This window comes from Xiphophorus couchianus, chromosome 5, assembly GCF_001444195.1.
Source record: "Xiphophorus couchianus chromosome 5, X_couchianus-1.0, whole genome shotgun sequence".
NCBI lineage: Eukaryota > Metazoa > Chordata > Actinopteri > Cyprinodontiformes > Poeciliidae > Xiphophorus > Xiphophorus couchianus.
The window spans coordinates 3,270,484-3,293,916 of NC_040232.1; the positions used below are offsets into that span (position 1 = coordinate 3,270,484).

Consider the following 23,433-nt stretch of genomic DNA (forward strand, 5'->3'; position numbering starts at 1 on the left):
AGAAACACTTTAAACGATGAGAGCAACTTTTAGAGACCTCAGTAAACGTCCCATGGCTACAGTTAAATCTTAAACTGAACTGCAGCCCGTTTAACGTTCCTCCCGTCACTTTTAAATGTTAAACAAATAAAAAAATCCTGATGATGTTCATCACCGTCCTGTTTCTGTCAGCGTGTCTCTACCTTGTTTGTTGCCTCCATCCTGGGGGTGATGGCCGGAGTGGGAGCCCGGGGCGAAGTGCTCGTCGCTGTACGTGATGAGCGGCGTGAGCGGGTGGACGGCGTGGGACGGCTGCACCACCGGGACTTTGTTGGACTGAGGAGAATAAAGTCAGGAGTGAAAACCATTAGACTCATCTGCTTTACGTTGTTTGCAACATGACCCAGTTTGCCGCTACGTGACGCACGGATAACGCAACGCAGCTGCAGGTTCCGGTCTCTAAAGTTTTGTTCGGCAAGATGAAATAATTTCGTAAATGTCTCGTCTTGAAGCCTGGTAGCTCCAAACTTTGTTTAGCCTAGGTCAGCGGGACTGAAACCCCGACTCCCTGCAGGGAGGCCGGGAAAACAAGTCAAAGGATGCAAACGGGAGGAGCGAAAAGAAACAGCGTGTTCGGCGGAGCGCAGAGGAGAGGGAGAGAAATGAGAGAGTTGCAAGGTAGAGCTGGAGCAGAGGTCTGAGGCTGCAGATCAAAGGCAGTCATTAGCTGGTGAATAAGGGGAGTTCATTACAGAACCGGAGCCGGAGGAGGAGGAGGAGGGCGGGGGTCTGACGAGAGGAAGCAGAAAATATCTGCAGCAGCTTTTAGGAGACGGGTGATCACGCAAACGGCGGCCTGACCGTAAACCTTCATCCCCAGCTGACTCAGAGGGAAACCGGTCCAAAACCGGTCCGACCCACACCGGCCAACCGCTTCATCCGCTTCAGCTGCAGCGCACACATGGAAACACTCTAGCCATGCTAAATCTACTGTTCGCCATCTGAGCCGAGCTGCAGTCCAAACATCCACCGGCAGTACGGCTAAATGCGGGACACGTTGGGGCGCGTCTGGACCGGCCACCGCACCGCTTCGGTTTTATCAGCACCGCGCTTCCAGACGGTTCTATCGATCAAGATGAAGAACCGCCACCATTTCCGGTCTTTAAGAACAACACGGATGAACTTTGATGCACTTTCTGATTTTAATAAAAGAAATCATACTAAGGTTAGAGGCAGACTGTGCTTTAAATGGAAACGTTGCTATGCTAAAAATGTGCTATGTGATTGGGAATAACGGGTCGCAGGTCGGATCGATACATGAAGAGATGGAGAGCTCAGCATGAATCAGTCCAACAGGCCCTGCTGTTTATCATCTCAGTGCAGCGGTGGGCAGTTAGTTGTGCTAACCATAAAGCACTAATCATGAACATTAGTTCTGCTAACGCTAAAAAACTATATCAACATGGTATTTAACGGAAGCTAATGCTAAAGCATTGACTGATTCATGTTATGCCTGCCCTTATAAAACTACAACCCTCGAGTAACAATTTAATTTTGACATAATTTACATTTTCTATAGTCCTCTTATATTGAAGTTAAAATTATTGTTGAAAAAAAGAAAGATAACAAAAGAAGAGGAAGTGGAGCTGCTGCAGTCTGCGCCAACTTCAAACTAAGAGCATGACTATAAACATCTAATTATTTGAATAATTCTTTAGTCAGTAATCAAGCGCTAAACGAAAATTTGCTTCATTGTTAGCATGTTAGCTGAAGTGTGTCCAGTTCTTTATTTAACAAAGAATTTTTCTCTCTGGAACATCTTCTGAACTGCAAGCAAAAATATAGTATGTGCTTCTGTTTATTCAGGAAGCCAGTTAACCAGCTAAACATTGTGTTACCTGCACTAAATGTTTTTAAAATAAGCAAAATTGCTAAACAAAAAATTCTCGCTCTAGCAGAAGTGTGCCCACCACTGTTTCTGTGTATTTTGGTGTTTTTACAATTTACTGACCCTTTAAATAAAGTAATTCTCTTAAAGAGACATAACAAACTGCTTTTATTGTTGTCTAATGACTTGTGTGCTAAAGTGACATTCCTGCAGTGCCAAGCAGTGACCGGTTCCCTCAGCATACTCACACACACACACACACGCCCACGTCCCCACACACACTTCATAAAACCTCTCCAACACGGGATGCCTGGAATGTCTGAGTTTCTGCGATCCTCTCTCAGGCTGGCACCAGCTTCGGGTTAAGGCCTCCCTCCCCTTCCCATCACCCTTTGGGAATGTCCTAACCATGAAACGAAAGCGTCCCCCGACCACACGAGGCATCATTTACCCCGGCTCCCTAATCAGGCCGAGGCTCCAATCCCTTCTGCCAATTTAGCTCCTCGTCTTTCCAGCTCGGCTTTAAGCCTCGCGGCGCTCCATCAAACACGGGACACAGCGGACTCTCTGATGTGTGGCCTGTTTCAGGGAAAACAAAAACTACCAGCACTGAGCTTCTGCTCAGGTGAAACAGCTTCTTTGACCTCTAGTCACAAAGGGTCAAAGGTGATGGGATAATCCAGAAAGGTGGGAGTGTCTCCAAAGAGGGGCAGGCTTCTTAATGAGGCTGTTAAACCTAAAGGGAGGGACTAACCAGGCCAATGGGAGCAGGACATGCCCACACTGGAGGCTAAATTACAGCTTTCTCGCCCGTATTATTTTAATCCTCTCCACTCCCATTTGTTCTCCTGTGGGAATGAGATAAGAACCTAAAAGTCTCTCAACTTGTAGAGGAGAAAAAGCTCCTGGAAGTGACCAACTCTGGAGGAGCAGCTCCTCAGCTTCTCCCAGTTCCAGCTGTCAAATCCCATTTTTCATCAAGTTCCCAATAAACAGCTTCCATTCAGGGAGAAAGGAAGGCAAATCCACCATGGAAGAGCTGCAGACCTGTGACCAAAACAGAATAAATGGCTTTTTGGCTGAACGACACCAACATTTCCTTATAGAGGAAAGAAGAGCCATCGATAACGGGACAGCTTCAGAATAAATAATCCAAAGACGGGGAGAGTCGGTTCTTTAGAGCTGAGGAACAACATTCTGACATTGATCAAGGAGCACAATATGGCTGGAAAACGTATCACGATACAAAGGTTTCATATCAGTCAATATCAATTTTTATTGATTAGTTTTAATGTTTAAATATCTGAAATAGCTAAACTGGTGACCTTTCCCCTTTTATCCACAGTTTTTACTCCATGTCATTAATTGTTACTTTTAAGCAGTTATGGCAAGTTACTCAGAAGGTTGTTGCTAGGCAACCAAGGAGTGAGTGGGTTAGTTGAAGCTACCGACCTATCTTAGCTAGCCGTGCAAGTCTTTCCTCTGCCTACATCTCCCAGAATGCTGTGCGGTTCTGGATTGGAGTGAGGTGAATATTTTATTCCTAAAATAATGAAAAAAAAAAAAAAAACTTTTGGAAAAATGACTTTTGATATTATTTTGGGAAGATAATAAGCTTGAATATTTTATCAGATGTATTATTTATTGACATTGATCATGTGTCCAATGCGATATAGTGTTATTTATTTATTTGTAGCCCTAGTTTCCATCAACATTGTTTTTATGCGCACCTGAAACTATCACATTGCAAAAGGTTGATGGAAACATCAAAATTTAAAATGAACTTCCTTTACTTCTCAGAAATGTTTTTATATTCGCCTGAGGTGGTGTTTAGAGTTAGAGTTTAGAGTTAGAGTTTAGAGTTTAGTTAATAACTAGAGGTGAGGTGGAAACATTTGTCGAATAAGTTCTGACGTAGAAACTTTTACCTCCCATTACTAATCAGTCGTTTCTGCTGTTAGACTCATTTCTTTCTCTACGTCTCCAGACACTTTATAACATCGCCAACACTAGGTGAAAGACAAGACAATTACAGCTTTCTAAAAACCTCTCTCCATATTTCTGTTCCATGCTAGCTTGCAACTTCTTACTTCCTGCCTGTTACAGCTGTGCGTGCCGCCAACACTGACAACATTAGACTAGCCTGGTTGATTAAACCCAAACCTTTAATTTGCATTTTCTGTTTTGCTACATTTTGAAAGTTTGATCTGACAGTTGGATGAAAACTCTACAACGGTTGCCTTCTTCTGGAAAGTTTTCAGATATTCCCCACTGGAAGGGGACTTCAGGACAGTTGCAGAATTTCCCTTTTATCTGGGAATCCCATGAATTTCCAAAGAGGAACAGGAGAGTTTTTCTAGACAGCGGGACGCCAAAAGTTTTCTCTATGGACTTGCTGTCTCACCAACTTGGCCTTGGGTGTAGGTAGATAGAGTTCCCTCCTAAGGACTACTGTCGTCTTATTGTGTTATTTTTATTATGCAACCATGGTTACTATCAGTGAAAAGATACAGAAAGATATCAACCTGGAAATGTTTATGTAGCAACACACATCAGCTTCCTGAATGTGCCTCAGATTTTTTTTAAATGAACTAAAATTAGGAACAGAAAGGGGGAAAAAACTCGTTTCAAATGCAAACTAATTAAAGACACTGAGTTTGTTTGAACTGTCATCCCGTCTCGTTCCCACCGTAACTCCAAAAGCTCCAGTGGAGGGCAGCCATACAGGAAGTCTCTGTCCGTTTCACTGGACAAATAATAGGCTTACACTGCAAAAACACAAAATCTACCAAACTATTTTTGTCTAGTGTCTACTGCAAATATCTTAGTATACTTTAAATAAGACAAGACTAACTGAAAAGCAGCTTTTCACAATATGTCAGCTTGTTTTGTCCCATTCCTTAATAATGATAAAAACATACTAGTAATACTGGCAGATTTAACTTTCGGAAAATGTGTTGTTAGTGAAATAATCTGCCAGTGGAACTAGAACTGTTTCAATATGAAGGAATTATTGACTTGAAACAAGCTCCTTTATCTTAATGAAAAGTTACTTCGAAGTTAGTTTTGTCATTTTTTAAGTGTACTTAGATATTTGCACTAGAAACTAGACCAAAAATACTTGGTAAGATTTAGCATTTTTGCAGTGCAGGACTTCTTCTTTGCTTAGGAAGAGCAGGAGAAGGGAGACGGAGAAGACCGATCATATCCAGGCTTGGCTGGGCCTTCAGATGTGGTTTAAGGTGAAATTTATTGTCTGGAACCGGCGCTGGCAGGAAGCCCTGCGTGGACAGACACTGTGGGCGTTTTTTTGGTCCCTTTAAAGGCTGATGATCATGAGAAATACGTCACACCAGAACCATCCACCCCTCCTAAATGTTGCCTTTTGAACCATCCCTCTCCTTCTTCCGCCTCACAGCGCAGCTTTTGTACTCCACTCAATTATAGCACTTCTGCAGAGTGGAGTGGGGGGAAAAAAGGCGAAAGCGGGAATTTTATAATAATCACTTCCCACTTCTGTAATTTATATGCAATGAGGACTCTTGGAGCCGGCGGCTACAATCAAGAGAGTAGAAACGGTGTGAGGTGTTTCACAAACAGCTGGGGAGTCGGCAGCTCGAGTGGCAGCGGTGGGTTCCCATGCTGCTAAATCTGACCACTAAAAGAAACCCTTCTCACCCGAAACACACTCCTCGAAATCCTACAGGACAAAGATGCACTGCAAAACCAGCATGGGATGTGAATAGATGAGGCAAGCAGCTGAAATGGTTTGCTGTGAGATATAATTCACACTCAGGGTTGCCAGATCTGACTGACAGTTTCCAGTTAAACCAGCCCAACTCCAAAAAAAAAAAAAACAGAACAAATCTCAACCTCTAATGAAATCCGTGTTAGGAGCGCCAGGTATCGTCATTTAAATATCCGGAAATTTCTCACATGCACACAACGCTGGAGGACAAAAAGGCGATTCATTCACTTGCCATCAAAAGGCAACAAAATGAAACCTGGAAATGTAGGTATTATTAATTTAGTGCCACAACAAAATGAAAATAACAGAAAAACCGTATTCATCAGACCCGTTGCCATAGCAACTAACTGACAACAGCTCCACTAGAGTATCAGGATTCAAAACCAAAAAACAGGCAAACATTTCCCACACAAAGACCAGAAGATTCAGTCCGTCACAGTTTCATGTTTTCAGGCTTGATGTTTATTTTGTCATTATTAAGAAGTGACAGTCTGAGATTGATTAGATCATTTAAAACATCTGATATTTTAAAAAGTTCATATGTGGTTTGACTTTTCTTTTTTTTTTTCCACTGAACCAAAACGTACCAAAATCCACAACACGTCTACATGTTAATGTTAAAGTCAAGCTAGCATAGAATTAAAAATTAAAAATAATTCTGCACAAAAAGGCTGAAAACAGGGAAGGAATCACTGCCTAGATAAAAACAACTCCCAGCATCTAAAACATAATTTCTACCCTAATTTAAACTTTATTTAATGGAAATAACTCCTCACAGTCACACAGATAGACATTCTGTTACTTGAATACTTGTATTGACTCTTGTGTTGTTATTCTAATGGAAAAAACAACTCAATAAAGTTGGGGTTTAAGACGACATATTAGGGCCAATATAGGTAGAAAAAAGAGTAGATTTCCACCAAGAGCTCAGAAATTTTGAGATTATTCTTAGAAATTTTTTAAAACTTTAAAATGTTTTGAACGTTCCAAGTTTTTTCTAGAAATGTTTGACTTTAATCTCAAAACTTTTGAGATTTTTGTAGCAAATTTTCAACTTTTTAAACTCAGAAATGTCCACGTTTTGTCTGAGATCAATTTCAAAATTTCAGAGTGTTGTGACAGAAATTTACTCCTCCTTTCTTCCTTTACAACGGCCCTAATAAGACACATAGGTTTGTAAAAGTTCAACATATTCAAAAGCATCCCAATTGGGCGGAAACCCACCCAACCTGGCAACACGGTTTCCACTTGAGGAGAATCTTTTCAGGATGACATCAGAGCGCCCACTCCCTTCTCCAGACCATTTATTACCACAGACAATAGACTCAAAGCATCCGTAAATGCTAAATGTTTGCGTATGAAGCAAAGGGTGTGCCGGCTGCTGAATTCCTACAGTCATCCCAGGACCAGGTGTGTTTGTGTCCAACAAAAGAGAGCAAACATCGTCCTGCAGTAGCGTCTCTTTTGGAGACCAACCTGCAGAAGCCTAAATAAATAACCAATTACCATCCGCAGAGCCGCTTGAACTCCGCTGGCTTCGAGTGAGGCTCTAAAAACGGAATATTTCTCCTGCAGGATTGCCCTTTGGCCAGGGGGCTTAATGTAACCAAACCCAATTAATGAGGAAGAAAGCCAGGCTGCCAGCAAGCGAGGCAGCACCAGGTGCCCAGGGTAATGAAGCCAACCATGGGGACAGCAGCAGCAGGAAAAGCCTGCCCTGGAGACGAATATCCATCTGTTATGAGTCCCAATCTTTCCCTCTGCCCCTCTTTCACTCCAATCAAAATCCCCTTCATGCTAATCAGAGCTCAACAGTAGAAAGGAAGCGTTTAAGGCGACAGTCGGTTGATAGAAATGACCAGAGCTCTGTTTGAGTTCAGTTTAGAGAAGCAAAAACTAACATCTTCAATGACAAGTTTCAATTTAAACCTCATAAAAAAGTGAAGAATAAAACCCCCGAATGTGTTCATGTTGCATGAATCAGAAACCAGGTAGCTAAAAACCCAGAATGTGTTCATGTTGCATGAATCAGAAACCAGGTAGCTAAAAACCCAGAATGTGTTCATGTTGCATGAATCAGAAACCAGGTAGCTAAAAACCCAGAATGTGTTCATGTTGCATGAATCAGAAACCAGGTAGCTAAAAACCCAGAATGTGTTCATGTTGCATGAATCAGAAACCAGGTAGCTAAAAACCCAAATGTGTTCATGTTGCATGAATCAGAAACCAGGTAGCTAAAAACCCAGAATGTGTTCATGTTGCATGAATCAGAAACCAGGTAGCTAAAAACCCAGAATGTGTTCATGTTGCATGAATCAGAAACCAGGTAGCTAAAAACCCAGAATGTGTTCATGTTGCATGAATCAGAAACCAGGTAGCTAAAAACCCAGAATGTGTTCATGTTGCATGAATCAGAAACCAGGTAGCTAAAAACCCAGAATGTGTTCATGTTGCATGAATCAGAAACCAGGTAGCTAAAAACCCAAATGTGTTCATGTTGCATGAATCAGAAACCAGGTAGCTAAAAACCCAGAATGTGTTCATGTTGCATGAATCAGAAACCAGGTAGCTAAAAACCCAGAATGTGTTCATGTTGCATGAATCAGAAACCAGGTAGCTAAAACCCAGAATGTGTTCATGTTGCATGAATCAGAAACCAGGTAGCTAAAAACCCAGAATGTGTTCATGTTGCATGAATCAGAAACCAGGTAGCTAAAAACCCAAATGTGTTCATGTTGCATGAATCAGAAACCAGGTAGCTAATGAATTTAACAGTTCCACGCTGCAAATGAACAAAACACCAAAAGCTATTAACAGCAAAGCATCTCCTCTCCCCAAAAATCAGTAAGCGCGACTGAAAAGGACCGAGATGGATTAGCCGTCACGCAGAACCTGCGCTCGGAGCGAGCCGCCGTGCTTTTTCAGCTCCGTGTTTCTGACATTCTGCATGTGCGCAGGAGATAATGCGTGTGAAATGTGCATGCCTCAGATGAAAAGACTTTATCCGCCTTTCAAAGTGTTCAACTCTTAATATCTGTGCGTCGCCGCTGCTATTAACAAACCGAGGGGAAACGCAACACAAATTATCCAGCTGCAAATTTCCCAACATGTTATGCAAGACGGGGGCGAAGGAGTTGAGAAACCAGAGGGAAGGAGGGAGGAGGGGACGCTTTCCGAGAGCAACGACTGCAGAAAGTGGCTGAGCTCGGTCTGGATTTGAAACTGTGGTAAGTAGACATTTGATACAATACTTACAGGTGACCTGCTACGCTTCCTAGAACAGGTTAGGATAAATCTATACACATTTTTGGCACAAAATCATTCATAGATGATTCTGATATTTCATCAGTTGTGTCTATTTTTGAGCTCTTCAAGGCCTCTCTCACTTTAAATGCAGATAAGCTGCTTTTGTCCACAACCCCCAAATTTGCACGCACAAGAAAATGACTGCAAACAGATGCACAGCTTTACAACAGCGCAGCTTTGAAAAGCATTAGTAGAGCCTCCTGCACAACTAATAAGAATGCAGCAAGTGGTTTTTGGATGGTAAGTCAACAACAAAATTATTGTTTTTCCAGCAGCCATTGTAGAGCGCATGCCGGAGCTCGGCTTGGGTTGCTAGGTTATGGGCCAGGGTGCGCTGAAGTTGCTAGGTAACGGGTTGTGCCTGCTTTCTGAAGCAGAAATTGATCCTCTGTGGGTCAACAGAAGCAGCTTTGTTGTCCATCACTGCAGTTAGCGGATGCTGCTTGTGCGTCAGATTTAAGGGTGTACCGGAAACGCACAAATACAAAGGGTCCGGCGGGAACCATTTTAATCCAATCAAATGTTATTTACGTCACATTGAGATTCACCATGTGGTAAAACAGCATATTCTTACTGGTTAGAATAATGCCTTAATATATGTGACATTTTTTATACTAACGGCTTGCCACAAAAAAAGCTGCATAACGTGAGATTGTGGCAAAGATAACACATCTCTTCAAAATGTCTATTATTACGTTGTGACATCTGAGTAATTCTGACAGTCTGCATCTTGTGAGATATTTACAGCTTATAGCATTAGCATGTATTAACTATGGACTGGAAACACACAAAAGATCACCAGCGTCTTCACAGTATGTCCTCTCTGTGGAAGTGGACCAACTCTGAATGGAGGTCGGCTGCTCCACCGTCTTGTTTGGGCACTGTGTGTGTGCGTGGGAACGTGTGTGTGTGTGTGTTGGGGGTTGGGAGGCTGCGCTGGCAGAGCCCTGGGCGAACTGCAGGATGTTCACCTTGCGGCGGGGCGCAGGGCTCATTATCCCAGCAGGACCTGGTCACATCAAAGGAGGAAGGAAAGGGCAAACATTCTGCTGAAGTGCCACTGTCAGCAGGCCTGGAAGCGCGCGCACACACACACACACACACACACACACACACACACCCCACGCTCAAAAACAGACTGCTCACACACACACTTGAGCATCCAGTAAACATCCTTATCCCAGTAAAGAACAGGACTGCTCTCAGTAGCAAAGACAAACTAAGAAAACGGATCTGATTTCATTCCTACTTTCTGTAGAGAATCTGAGAGCATGAAGACAATCAGCACAGATTAATGAACTCTCCATGAGATAAACAAATCCCTACACTGCAAAAACAAAAAGTCTTTCATCTTGTTTCTAGTGGATATATCTTAGTACATTTGAAATACGACAAAACTCACTTACAAGTAACTTTTCAAAACGATATAGCAGCTTGTTTTAAGTCAATAATTTCCTAATACTGATAAAAAAGTTCTTGTTCCACCGGCAGATTATTTCACACATAACATGGGAAAAATGTCTTGTTATAAGTTAAAAACTATGTTGGTGAAACTGGGTCTTTTTTAATCAATATTAATTGTCGTTTAAGAAGAAGGTTTTGTATCTTGGGAGAAAGAAACTCTATAATCCAAGAGTTTCCAAAAACATGCTTTAATGTTCATGCAGTAATATCAAGATTAATAATGCATCAAAATACAAAGAAGGACGAGGAAGTAAAACAGATGACTCACATCTGCTTTATTCCTCATTTTTAAGTTGATTTTAAGATTCTTTTCCTCACTTTTAAAACTTTAAATGATTTGGCGCCAAATTATTTAGCTGTTTTCACTTTTACAGTCCAGCCACTGTTGAATTTGTCTTAATTGAACTCCAGTCCATTTAGCTAAAAAGTCTGGGTCATTTTTAGGATGTGTGAATGCTAAGCTAACTCTGATGTGGTTTGAATGTATATGTGAACACCAAGCGGACCAGAGACAATTCCAAAAGCAGGAAATGGACTACAACGCACAGCATTCTGGGTAAATTCAACCAAATCAAACGCGCTAGTGAGAGAAATTTGCCAAAGACAAAAGATAAATCCATTGAAACAATAAGGGATAGATGCAAAACATATTAAGAAGTCTAATATATTTGAGTTGGTGTATTTTGATGTATTTCCTTCCAAATCAACAAAAAATTTAGAATGAAAATAAAGTTATCTTTGGTTATCTTTGATATTTAAAATATCTTCTAGTTCCAGTGTTGCGTGTTCTTTATAAAATTAAAGTTTATTTGTCTTTGAGGGGTGAACTTGCATTATAATGCCATTATCAATATATTACTTAATAAAAATAGTCTCACAATGAACGTCTTATTGTTTATTGAAATGATTTCTGGGACAGAACTAGCGATCGTGACAGGTCTAGATCCAGTTTTGGTTCCCAGTTGAACCGATTGTACCGGACTTTCAGGCGTAAGAGTATTTTTAAAACGTCTCCAAGTCATGAACAGGTTTGCTCTCTGAAACTTAACCCCAATTCCTGATGATAAAATCAGATCTTTGCATTGATCCAGCCGAGTTGCTGCTCTGCTTTCCTTCGTTCAGCACTTGAGCCAAAGCAAAGCAGAGCAAAAAGTGAATCCATTGATCAGCTGTGAGCTTCAGACCCTCAGCGCTGACCAGAAGCAGAAAAGGTTTAGAAAACACTTTTCCATGAATCAATGTGCATCCTCCCCCTGATTTTCACCAACTATTTATAGCGGTCCCGCTGCTGCATTAACCCACTGCATGATTTATCATTGGGAGCCAGCTCTGGTCTGCTGAGTAGCTGCATTCATGCCAGGCGGCACCGTGGTGCCAACAACAACACGCCGCGGCCCTCAGAGATGCACACAAATAAAACCGCAGCACAAGCTAACTCTGTGCGCCTGGAAAACCTCCTGCACAATAACACAGAAAGACGGCGAGAGAAAGCCAGGAAAGTGCTGATGAGTTGCAGGAGCGTCGCAGATCTGTCGAACAAGAGCGGATTTGCCTGCTACACCTAGATAGTGTCCCCCCCCTCTGCTTTCGCCCAGGTATTCTGGGCATGAATGGCTGTCAGTTTGGATTTGGGAGCTCAGTGTTGAGGGGGAAAATAGAGTCTGGTGGGGGTCTTTGTGCGTCTTCATTGGCAGAGACGAGCGCGGGAGACAGTGCCCTTCTCATTGAGCCCCGGCTCGCTCAAAACGCTGCGATTTCACATCCAGAGGGGGGAAAAGGAAAAAAAGAAAAAGGGGGACGGATGAAGCTTCTGGCTGCTGGGGACGCTGGCGTGTCTGCGGGGAAGGTTTCCGATGGCACCGGGAAAACCGAGGATAGGGAGGTGATCTGAACGAGAGCAGCTTCTGCCTGAGCTGAGGAGAATAGTGACCCAGTTTTCCTTCTGCGTTTCACTCAGACGGATTCACACCCACCCACATGCACAGCCAGAATAGCAGGAACAAAAATAACGATGGATTACTTGCAGCTGATGACGTCATGGAGAAAAAGAGAAAGAAAAAATCTGCCGTTTTGGAAAAAAAGTTCAGAAATAAAATGATAAATGTGGAGTTTGTTTTAATGAGATGAGAAAGACGCAGCGCTGCCTCAGGTGAGGGAACACCTGGGAGTTTGCTTCAGTCTGAACTTAACTTATCTAATCTTAACTTTTTATCAATATAATTTTTATTTTGCAAGCATTTCATGATTTTCCTTGAGCCTGATGTTACCTTAACAACACGTTTCAGTTCTCCTTTCAAGTATATTTGGGTTAATGCAGAAAATTAAAGGTTTTACAGTGGCCTAGTCAAAGTCCAGAATGAAACCTGACAGTGTCACTGTAACCAGGCTTATCTGGCTTAAAAACTCTCTAATGCCTTCAGATTAAATCAATTCTGTTCTTCTCCAGAGACAAACAACTAATTGCCAGTTATTAGTTATAATTGGAACAGGAAGGGTTATCAAAAGCTTGGGGTGTACTAACTTTTTCCATAAAAGTCCAAGTTAAAACCTGTTTTTTGTTTTACTCATTTACTCAACAAAGAAGCACAAAAAATGGAAGAAAATTTGTACTTATTTTGTTTTCCGTTGGATTTTAAAAGCTTCCTCCCTCCAGGAATCTGGGTTTTTCTCGGCAGGTTTTTCTCAAATCGTCGTCGACGTGATTGGTGCGTCTCTACTTCCTGTCCCAGCCTGACGCAGCGGTGCTGGTTTAATGATTCTGGTTCAGGTCGTAATGAGCCGTATTCTCCGTCCCAATGTTCGGGACGGATCAACACTGCACTCACTCACATAAAGGACCAAACAACAGTATCAGCAGCCCACTGTCTGGGTGCGATTCCACGTTTCAGGGGATTAACTGGTAAAGACTACCAACAACTGCCTTTCATTGGGGAATTAGCCGTTAATCAAACCCCACGTCTGAGGATTTCTCTGCATCCAGAACTGCACGCCCCTGCTAGGAGGTCTGAATGGGGAAACGCAGAGCCATTCAGATCCGATCCGCGCCAAACAAACGGCTTTTCTCCAACCTCACAGAGGCAGGAACCCTTAAAGGGCCTCTCCAAGGAACCGAGCGGCCACAAGAAAGGCCCCGCCCCCTTCAATTAGCTTTGTGGCGGCGAGGTTTAGGGGGCTTTAACTCAAACAAAACAATGACCATGTTCAACATGGCCGATACAGCCTAACAAATGGAAATTTCTGCAACACAAAAGGGGCGCGCGAGACTCGGGGCGTATGGTTACCGCGGCGATAGGCGTCCACCTGATTCAGCAGGCCTGAAAGGGCTTTCATCACAATCAGCTCTTCACCGAATTAAAGCAAAACGAGCCGCTTGACAGAGATATTCATGGGTCTGCTGAGATGCTTCAGCTGGAGCAGCAACAGAAAGTAAAGACCTGTTAGAGCAGAAAACACTGAAAAGATAATAAATCAGGCCTCATTCATACGGGACAACAACAATGACGAAACATGCACGAAGATGTTTCAAAGGTTTTAGGGCTTAGTTGCTTCATTTCTGTCCCAAAGGATGCCAACAGGTTATTTATGCACATTAAATCCCGAGAAATATTTACATTTAAATTATTTAATTACATTTTTTCAACTGAGTTTCAGGACCATTACGAGGACAAAGTTATAATATTAAGAGAAAAATGTTGTACGAGAAATAAGTCAGAATATTAAGAGAATATAATCAAAATAATATAAGAAAAAGTTACAATAAGAAAATAAAGTCACACATCCAAAGGTCAACAAGAGAAAAAAGTCGTGATAATATGAGAAAAAACGTACAAAAATAAAGTAATAATACAAGCAAAAAAGGTCATTATTACAAAAATAAAGTCAAACAACAAAGTCATAATATGAGAATAAAGTCATAAAAATGCTATAAGACGTGCGACAAAAAGTAATATGTGGATAAAATCGTAATAATTCAAGAATAAACTCGTATAACAATAATAAAGTAATAATACAAAAAAGAGTCACTATGAAAGGAGTTGTATGACAAAAAGCCATGATGAGAAAAAAATGTTATAATAAAAAAAGTCACGATGATGCAAAATAAACTCAGAATATCAACAAGCAAATTGGTTAAAATCATACGACAAAGTCAAAGCAATACAAGAATATACTTTATATTATATTATATTGTATTATAAAATTATATTATATATTTAAAATTGTAACATTAATAGAATGAAGTGGTAATTTTATTAAAAATAATTAAAGACTAAAATGAGGAATGCTGACCGTCTTCTGAAGTTATACTTTATAATAGTTATACTACTAGGTTTACAGATAATATTTATATGTTTATATTTCAACATCAACATCAAATTAATGTGACGGTTTTAGATTATCACATCAGATCTTTATAACAACCAAAGATTTGTTCTTATTAAAACAATTTTTTTCTACTAGTTTTAAAATTTTCTTCAGGCAATATTGTGTCTAATTAAAAATAAAAATCTCTTATTCTGTCACCACTACATATTTTATTTATTTCTAATGAAGATTTTTGTATTTGTCTGATTCCTGTTGAGTTCATTCCTTCTGAAGATGTGTGAGTGTTTTGATGGATGATCAAACCAAAAGTCATCAAAGTTTCATTGAAGTTGGGGATGAAATGGACCAACGAAGCCCGACTCTCTGCATGTTTGTTTGGGTTACAGCTGGCGAGTAAAAACGGCCTAAATAAAGTCACATCTCCAAAGTACTCCTCTAAACCGGGACGTTGACTTGAGATGACCATAAGAGGGAGCGACCTCCTGCTGGTGGATTATTTCTGAGTCTCATAACCTCGTTTCCAAACAGTTACCCAGCAGTAAATGACTGCAGATTGCATTAACTGATGCCAAAGCACGAAGACTCCCGAGGGCGTAAACGGAGACTCAAACTGTTTTCCTTCCTGCAAAATTCTGGTGCAGAGACCAAAACGGCTCGTTTACAAAAAGTTTCCAACTATATCTGCAGAAAAAAAGAAACTCTATCCTCCAAGAGTTTCAAAAACATGCTTTAATGCTGATGCATTAATATTAAGATTAATAATGCACCAAATACAAAGACGGACGAGGAAGTAAAGCGGATGACTCACATGATCAATTCAACCCAATTTACTGGATTATTCCTCATTTCATGTTGCTTTTAAGATACTTTTACTCACTTTTAAAACTTTATATGATTTGGCACCGAATTAATTACCTGTTCTCATTTTTACAGTTCAGCCACTTTTGAATTTGTCTTAATTGAACCCCAGTCCGTTTGCCTAGAAAGTCCGGGTCGTTTTTTGGACGTGTGAATGCTAATCGAACTTTAGTCCACCTACAAACCTCGGTCTCTGTTCGGTTGAAATTAATTCTGGTTCGGTTTGAATGCGGATGTGAAAACCAAGCAGACCAAAAACCACTCCAAAAGCAGAAAGCGGACTACAGAGCAGGGCATTCTGGGTAAATACAACCAAAAACAAACGCACTAGCCTAATGCTAACAATAGAAATGGCTCTTTAGCCAAAGACAGAAGAGAAATCCTACATCTGCAAAATCTGATGCCACTCCATTCCTGTTTACATTTCCTAAAGAAGGAAGCCGTTGTGTTGTTTCCTTCAGTGGTTCTTGGTGCAGCGCCCCCGCAGGCGAGGAGGGGAACCGGTTCCCCTCCTCAAATGAACGGCTTGGTTCAGTGGAGAGTGAAAGCAGCTGTAAAAGCAAAAAATGTTGCAACTGTTGGTCCCGACATTGAAAAGAATCCAGATCAGTTATTGGTGACAATGTGTCTGATCCATAATGGCGGATCTATTAAGTCAAATTCTATGCTTTTTGCTCTGAGTGATGTCATGCTTTATTATTTATATTAAATTATATTTAGAGTTTCTAACTGCACGGTGTGCAGAGTTACCAAATAAAATTATAATCCAGTACATTTTCTTTAAAAAAAGATTTCCTGTGTCAGAACGGTATCGACTGATACGAAACCTCAGAAATCGGTTTTGGAAATGTAAAATCTGTGCTTCTCTAATTGTTGTATATGTCCCAAGTTTTGACCTTTAAAAGAATATTTATTGTAACCTCATAAAAAAACCTAACAAACGATGATTATAAAGTTATTTATTTGCAGAGTTCCTGGTAGAAAGGATTGGGGGAACGATTATTATTCCTGTAAATGGCGGCGAGAGACGGGCGCTTGCGTCTCGTCCACCTTTTATGTCGGAGGACGGCGGTTTGGTGGCGGTGGACTGATTAGAGGTTCTGATGGCCGTTTGATGGCGGGCGGCTCAAAGTGTGCGACCGCTCTGATGTCTCTCCGCTGGAGGACATGAAAAGCATCACCTGGCCTCACGACCGTCAGCGGCTTTAAGGGGCTCCCCATCGGGTTCCATTCAGGCCACATAATCCATTCAGCGTGACCTTTGACACTCCCAGAGTCAGCCCCACTTCCACTCCCGACCCGGTTTGCTGAAGCCGCAGCAGACACGGAGATCCAAGATGCATCTAATTTATTTAACACGTCCGTCCCGAGAGGGTAAATGTGAGCTCTTCATCAACAAGTTTGCTGTCCGCTGATCAAAAGCAGTGCGGAGTATGAGGAGATAAACAAAAATTATTCTTGCTGGATTTCTTTGTGGGTTTCATCATCCTGCATCAAGTGACTGCGAGGGGGGAAGAAAACAAAGCCTTGTTTTCATCCCCGTGACATCAGAGTGTGCAGACGGAGTGCGAGGGAAGAATCAAGAGTTTGGAAAACTGTCTCTCAATTTGCTGCTCCAAAAAAACAAAACAAAAAAAGAAAAGAGGGAGGGTTCTGCTTTCCAGCTGCCTGGCAGACAAACCTCATATGAATTGTTGCTAAAACCCAAATCTCCAGGCAGGATTAGTCAAACTGCTACCATCTTCTAGGTTTGTCTGAACTTGGAGTGAGTATAATTGGTATGAATCTCAGCTGCACAGACTCGACCAACGCCGCCGTGTCTCCTCTGTGACTCGGGGGGCCGTCAAGTTTTTCCCAGCCGTAGTAAATCGGGCGCCTGGGGCCGGAGCCGAGCTCGCGTTTCAGAGCCGGGGCCCGGGAGGCCGTTGAGGGACGGAGATACGGCGGCAGTGGCAGTGGGGGAAGATACTGCGGAGAGGGGCGTGGTCAATGAGGCGGCTGGGTGAGTAGGCGGGTCTGCAGGCCAGGTGGATGTTTCTAAAGGAAGGGAGGCAACTGTTTCTTTTTTTAAAGATTGGAATAGCTAAGGTTGTCCAGTAAACTCAGGAACAAAGTTTCAACATTTGTCACATTTTCAGCTACTGCGATTAATTTTCTCACTGAACTGAGTCAAACGAAAAACCTGTTCCCCTCCTCACCTGTGGGGGCGCTGCACCAAGACTCTCTGAAGGAAACAACACAGAAGAAGACAAGGGAGCGGAAGATTCCACTTAAAGTGGAATCCAGTGAGCGACAGACTACCATTGGTTTCAACTGTCAATCTGTCAATGTAATGTGCTACATCTTAAATGTATGCCTGGCATATAAAACAAAAATGGATACAGTGCTTTACTACCAATTGTTAGCACTATGTCATCTAGATAACAAGGTCAGGAAAACAATAGCGAAGGAGAGGGAATTATATCAGCTATGCTAGCTTGATTTTGACAATCGTAACATGTACATGTGCTGCAGAATCCGGTTTGTTTCGGTTCAGTTAAAAAAAGTCGACCCACACACCAACTCTCTGACAGATCATCTGCAGAGCAGGAGTTTAGATTAGCTAATCAACTTTCGCTGTGCTCAGACTATCACATATTAATAATCACAAAATAAACATCAAGCCTGAAAACATCGCCCAGGGCGCCAAACAGGCTAGAGTGTGGCCCTATCACTGCCAGTACCCGTGCCTGGCCCCCCTTAGAAAACCCTAGACCCGCCCCTGCTGCGAGGTGCCATTACACACACGCTCCAACACAAAGGCGCCCGGCTCGTTAGCACTCTAACTAGCGGGCTCCATGGCAATCAGCGCTCTCCTCTCTCAAACATGGCGACATCTGCAAGTGTAATCACTGCATTGTGCTCTGATTTTCTGCTCTGCTGGGCAGCGGCGCGGCGGCCCGCTCTCCACCGCGGCCTCGGCCGGCCCGCTGCGGATCACACTCTCCCCGGTCGCTCAGGTAACAGGAGTCACTAATCCGGCCGGGGTTGAATTACAGATAATTGCCTCGGCACCGTGATTGATTTCAGCCCTGGAAAGAAGACGATGACGCCGCCTCCCCCTCCTCTTCCTGCCTCTCTGCAGCGCGGCGAGCGGCAGCCAAGACTCTCCATCTAGTAGGAGGCAGGAGGCTTTGAAGAGATCAAAGCCAAGGCCGGGAGCAGTTGCGCGCCCAGGGAATACGGCAGAGAGGCTTTCTGCTCCTCAGCCCTATTTTCTAGCGTCATGTTGGATTGCAGCTGTATTGCATTTCGCCAGTTTTCTTAATGCTCTTGGTTTTGACTTTGACATCAGTGAACCCCCTTTTCTCTCCTCCTCTCCCCCTAACCATCGGTTTCTTCAAAAACAAGAAGAGAGAAGGAGGTAAATGGATCCAAAAACAGATTCTCCTCTCTCTCTCTCTTTTTTATATTTTCACAACTCCATAATTGGACAGTTCAAAGGAGAGGAGGGGAGAAATGTAGCATTTGTTTTCAATTCCACCGCCGATATGAAAGGAGCGACAAACTTTTATGGCCTTCCCAAAAATTAAAGGCAGGCGCTTTTTTCCTTAGCAGTCAAAGAACGGCGTGTTTTTTTTACGGCCGAGACCACACAAAACGAACTGATAGCTAAAGCCTCTCCCCTTTGTCCTCCCGATGGAGTGAACACACACACCAACACACACACACACATGCTGACAGAAAAAAAAACGCGGTTTGATGTTCGGCACAAGAACACAGAAGGAGGCATGAAGAAAAAGCCGTAGCCATGTATTCATTTAATGGCTCCGCTAATAAAGCCTGGTGGCAAGAAGGCACCCTTTGTACTGCAACTATGCCGGCCCTGTACCACCTCCTACACTGGGGACCATTAATATTTCAGCGCTGTCAGAGACGCATTGCATGTGAGCGTCTTTAGCGCTCACACCCACAGCAGAGGGAAATAATGAGCTTCTGAAAAAATATGAAGCAGCAAAAAAAAAGAAAGAAAAGGAAGGCCGGGGCGAGCGCGGATCCATCCAACAGAGCGGCTATTGATCATGGCTCGGTCTCTGAGCGGGACAAAGTGAGGGCTGTTTGAGCTCCTCTGAAGTCTGGACACAGCTGGCAGCATTTGGAGCCATGTTCCTACCCCTGTGAGCCCATTGTTCCCGCTCCGCTGCAGATCGCTACTTGGAACTGTCTCTTTATAGAGCTGCGAGCTGTCAGGATGAGGTCAGAAAACGCTATTCATGATTTTACTCACTTTACAGCTGCAGCAGAGAGCGGCCGCCTTCAGCCCCTGCTGGAGCACCAGAAGGTCGTGTAACTTTATCATCAGATGAAATAACAACAAATCTAAGGCTGTTTTCACACCTAACAGTCCGGTGCACTCGGTTTGATTAGGGACCAAATATACAACATTTGTTAAATTTTCAGTTGCTGTGGTTGTCCTTCACACTCCAACCTGTTCCCCTCCTCACCTGTGGGGGCGCTGCATCAGAATTCAGTTCAGCCGAACCCAGACTGAGGTTTGTAGGCCAACCAGAATTAGATTTTTTTGATCCGCATCAGAGTTTGGTTTCACAAGTTGCTCCAATGCTTTGGTTGGTTTGACTCAGTGCAGTGTGCAAACGAATTGCAGCAGCTGAAAATTTAACTTTGCAACTTTGGTCCTCAATCGAACCGAGTCTACCGGACTATCAAATGGAAAAACATCCTTAATATATTGGAAGAGTGACACTTCCCTTCCCTTCCCTACTGCAAGCCGTCAGTCAGCGAGAGAAACTCACTGAAGTTTCAACAGCACTGAAAAATTGGCCTATCAGACATTCTTGTTGTAATTCCCAACTGGGATTACAACAAAACCTTTGAAGTCTGAATTCTGCTGGGAAGCAGGAGCTTCAGTTTTCAACATGGCCTCCACCATTAATAAATGTAAAGTTGTAGACTTTAGGCATCTAATAATACATTGAACTCATTAAATGCATGTTATAGAGCTGTTACAGCCTCCGTCTCTCTGTGTTGAAGTGATATAACACAGTTCCTCAAATTTGTCACAATACTGCAAAATCAGAAGATCCCCACATTTTTCAAAACAATGCATAACTGTGATGTTATTGCAAATCTTCTGTAAAAATGTTTAAAAACCTTCATTAACTCAAGGTGGGAGTGAACATGGTTGAAATGATTATTTTACTATTAGCTTTATGAAAATGACTATGCCATTATAGCGCTTTAGCATTCTGCTAAATACCATATTGGCGCTGTTCTTTAGCATTAGTGGAAAGAATGTTTATGGTTAGCCTGCTAGCAGAACTAATGTTTATAGTTAGCGCTTTTAGGGTTCAAGTAAATGTTTAGTTAGCAGTTGCTGTACAGCTGATATAAATGACTGTAAGCTCAAAAATGTTAAAGATAGCCCTGCTAATTAACCAAAACCAGCCAATGGCATGAAAGATGACTCCATGTCGGCTGCACAGGACAGCGATGTTTAATGCGATGTGCAAAAGGTCTCATATTTAAGGATGGATGGATAGAAGTGCTACTATTAAGTATAAGTTTTACCAGTTTATTAGTGAATATATTTTTTCAATTAAAAAACATGAATTCAAGGTTCTCATACCATCAGCCTCCTACAATCCCATACGCACAAAATAAGATTACAGAAGTTACAAGAGAAATTTGACTAAAAACCCAAACAAACACAAAAACAGTCTTCCAGTCTCCAACTCTTATCCTCGTTTTACAGGAAGTCCCCACCCCCTCTAATCAACCAGAACTGGGCATGAGGGACAACTTGGCGAGGCCGTCCGCTGACCCCTGGAGACCCGCAGCAGGCTGCTGGTGAGGAGTGAAGCCCAGTGAGCAGCTGCTCAGGCCAGAACCACCAGAACCCGGGCGGCGCTCCGGCCAGCTCAACGCCCAGAGGAAGAGCCATCGTTTACCAGCCGTCTGCTTTCTGAGTGCCAACACGTGTCCAAAATAAGCATCAGTCCGGTTGCGTCACATGCGAGCCTGCATGCGGCGCTCACGGGTTGTTGCCTTTCTCAAACATGTAGAAAGTCACAGTTTCAGGGCTTTCAGCGCCGGAGCTAAAGTATTATTAACAGATGTCTTCCTTCTGCTGTCTTTAGCTTTTAATACTGAAGCAACTTAAACGTGATGAGTTTAACTGCTCAGATTTCTGTAACTATTAACTGTTGAACTTTTGAAGCAATAAAACCAGATGACGTTTTTAAAAACGCGTGAAGAAAGCCTTCATCCGTGATCGTCGTCTCCTCTTACAGTCTGCTGAGCTCCATTTACCAGGATGAAAAGGCAGATAAGCAGATTACAACCACATGGCGTCGCTTGCACCGCGCATACAGAGCAAACGTGCCGACCGATCGCCAGACGTCGCAGGAAACTTCAGCGTTAATGGGGCTGTTTATAAAACGCCACAGCAGCAGCGGGCCATCGCTGTGCAAACACATAATTCACCGTGTGAGATCTGCACCGCAGATGACACTGATGTCTGAGCAGATTTAGAAGAAAACTGAGCAATTACGCTGGCATCTTTTAGACTGTCAAACTAAAGGCCCGGGGGCCAAATCTGGCACACCACAGCTTTTTATGTGGCCCTTTGGACTCCAGTGGGTCACATAAATAGACCTTCAAGATAACAGTTGTGTGTTTTCATGTTATTTTATCAATCAAATCAAAGGAGTTTTTATCTGTATACTGCAAAATTACATCAATCAGTCCTTGTAGTTTTTCACACAAATGCATAATTGTCAGTTCAATGCTAATTTTCTGCAAAAAGGATCAAAATCATTAAGTGTTGCATGTAAATTTGTGTGTAATTTAATCTCACTGTAAATGCAGCTTTTATTTTCCGAAGGCCTCACTGGGTTTTTAGTCAGTTAGCAAAATTCACACAAAATCAGCAGATTTTATGCAAAACTGTGAGTTAAATGATTAAAAACATTGGGTTTTGGGTGTTTTCACACCTCATACTCCAGTTGACTTTGTTCAATTCAGACCAAAATGGCAACAAATCAAAATAATTGAAAATACTGTTCCACTCCCCGCCTGTGGGGGCGCTGCACCAAAAACCACTGACACAAAAGCCTCTGAAGAAGACACTAACACTTCCTTCTTCCTGAAATGTAAACGAAAATAAAGCGTGATCAGATTTTAGCAGTTATTGGATTTCTTTTTTGTCTTTGGTAGAAGATCACGAGTGATTTCTCCCGCTAGCACTAGCTTAGCATGTTTGTTTTGGCTTCATTTACCCAGAATGCCCTGACCTATAGCACACTTCCTGTTTTCAAACCGCACCAGAGTTCACTTTTTTAGTCTGAGTCAGACTTTAATTGTGCATTCACACTTTCCCAAGCAAACCGGACTTTCCAGGCAGGAGTTTAATTAAAGCGAACTTGTTAGCACTCTAAGTGATGCCAACCCCCACCTGCAGGTGGCAGCATTTTTTACTTCTACTACCCTGCTGCCTCAGCTGCCATATTTGATAAGCGTCTGTGATGGATGGGGTGAGTTACAAAAGTCACATTTATGTCAGACATAAGCGCAAATATTTCTAAATTAGCTTCACAAAATCAGTGATTTTGATTGCAACATAAATGTAAAAAATAATCACAAAAACAATCATGAAATCCTGGAGGGACTAATCAGTAAAAAAATGTTCAGTGTTACTTGATTTAAGGGGTACTTAATGAATGCAGAGACAGCTAATATTTTAACAATTTAATAGGTTTTATCAACACATTCTGGCCCTTCATGGTCTTAATGTGGCCCAACATGAAAATGAGTTTGGACCGTTTCTAATTCCCGTATTATTTTACAGAGTTTTGAGGATGAGACGCTC

General features: G+C 42.4%; 1 protein-coding gene and 1 long non-coding RNA gene across 5 annotated transcripts in view; one reads left to right on the forward strand and one right to left on the reverse strand.

Annotated features, from left to right (window-relative positions):
- lef1 (lymphoid enhancer-binding factor 1) overlaps positions 1-23,433 on the reverse strand; it is a 64,735-nt gene that overhangs the window by 31,559 nt on the left and 9,743 nt on the right. For all 4 annotated transcript variants that reach the window (XM_028017204.1, XM_028017203.1, XM_028017207.1 and 1 more), the window contains exon 4: positions 183-315. In XM_028017204.1, coding sequence (XP_027873005.1) covers positions 183-315 — 133 coding nt within the window. The remainder of the gene's footprint in view (positions 1-182; positions 316-23,433) is intronic.
- On the forward strand, positions 8,494-22,748 carry LOC114144421 (uncharacterized). Its single transcript, XR_003595487.1, has 2 exons — positions 8,494-8,842; positions 21,319-22,748. It is a non-coding gene; the product is annotated as an uncharacterized LOC114144421 (long non-coding RNA).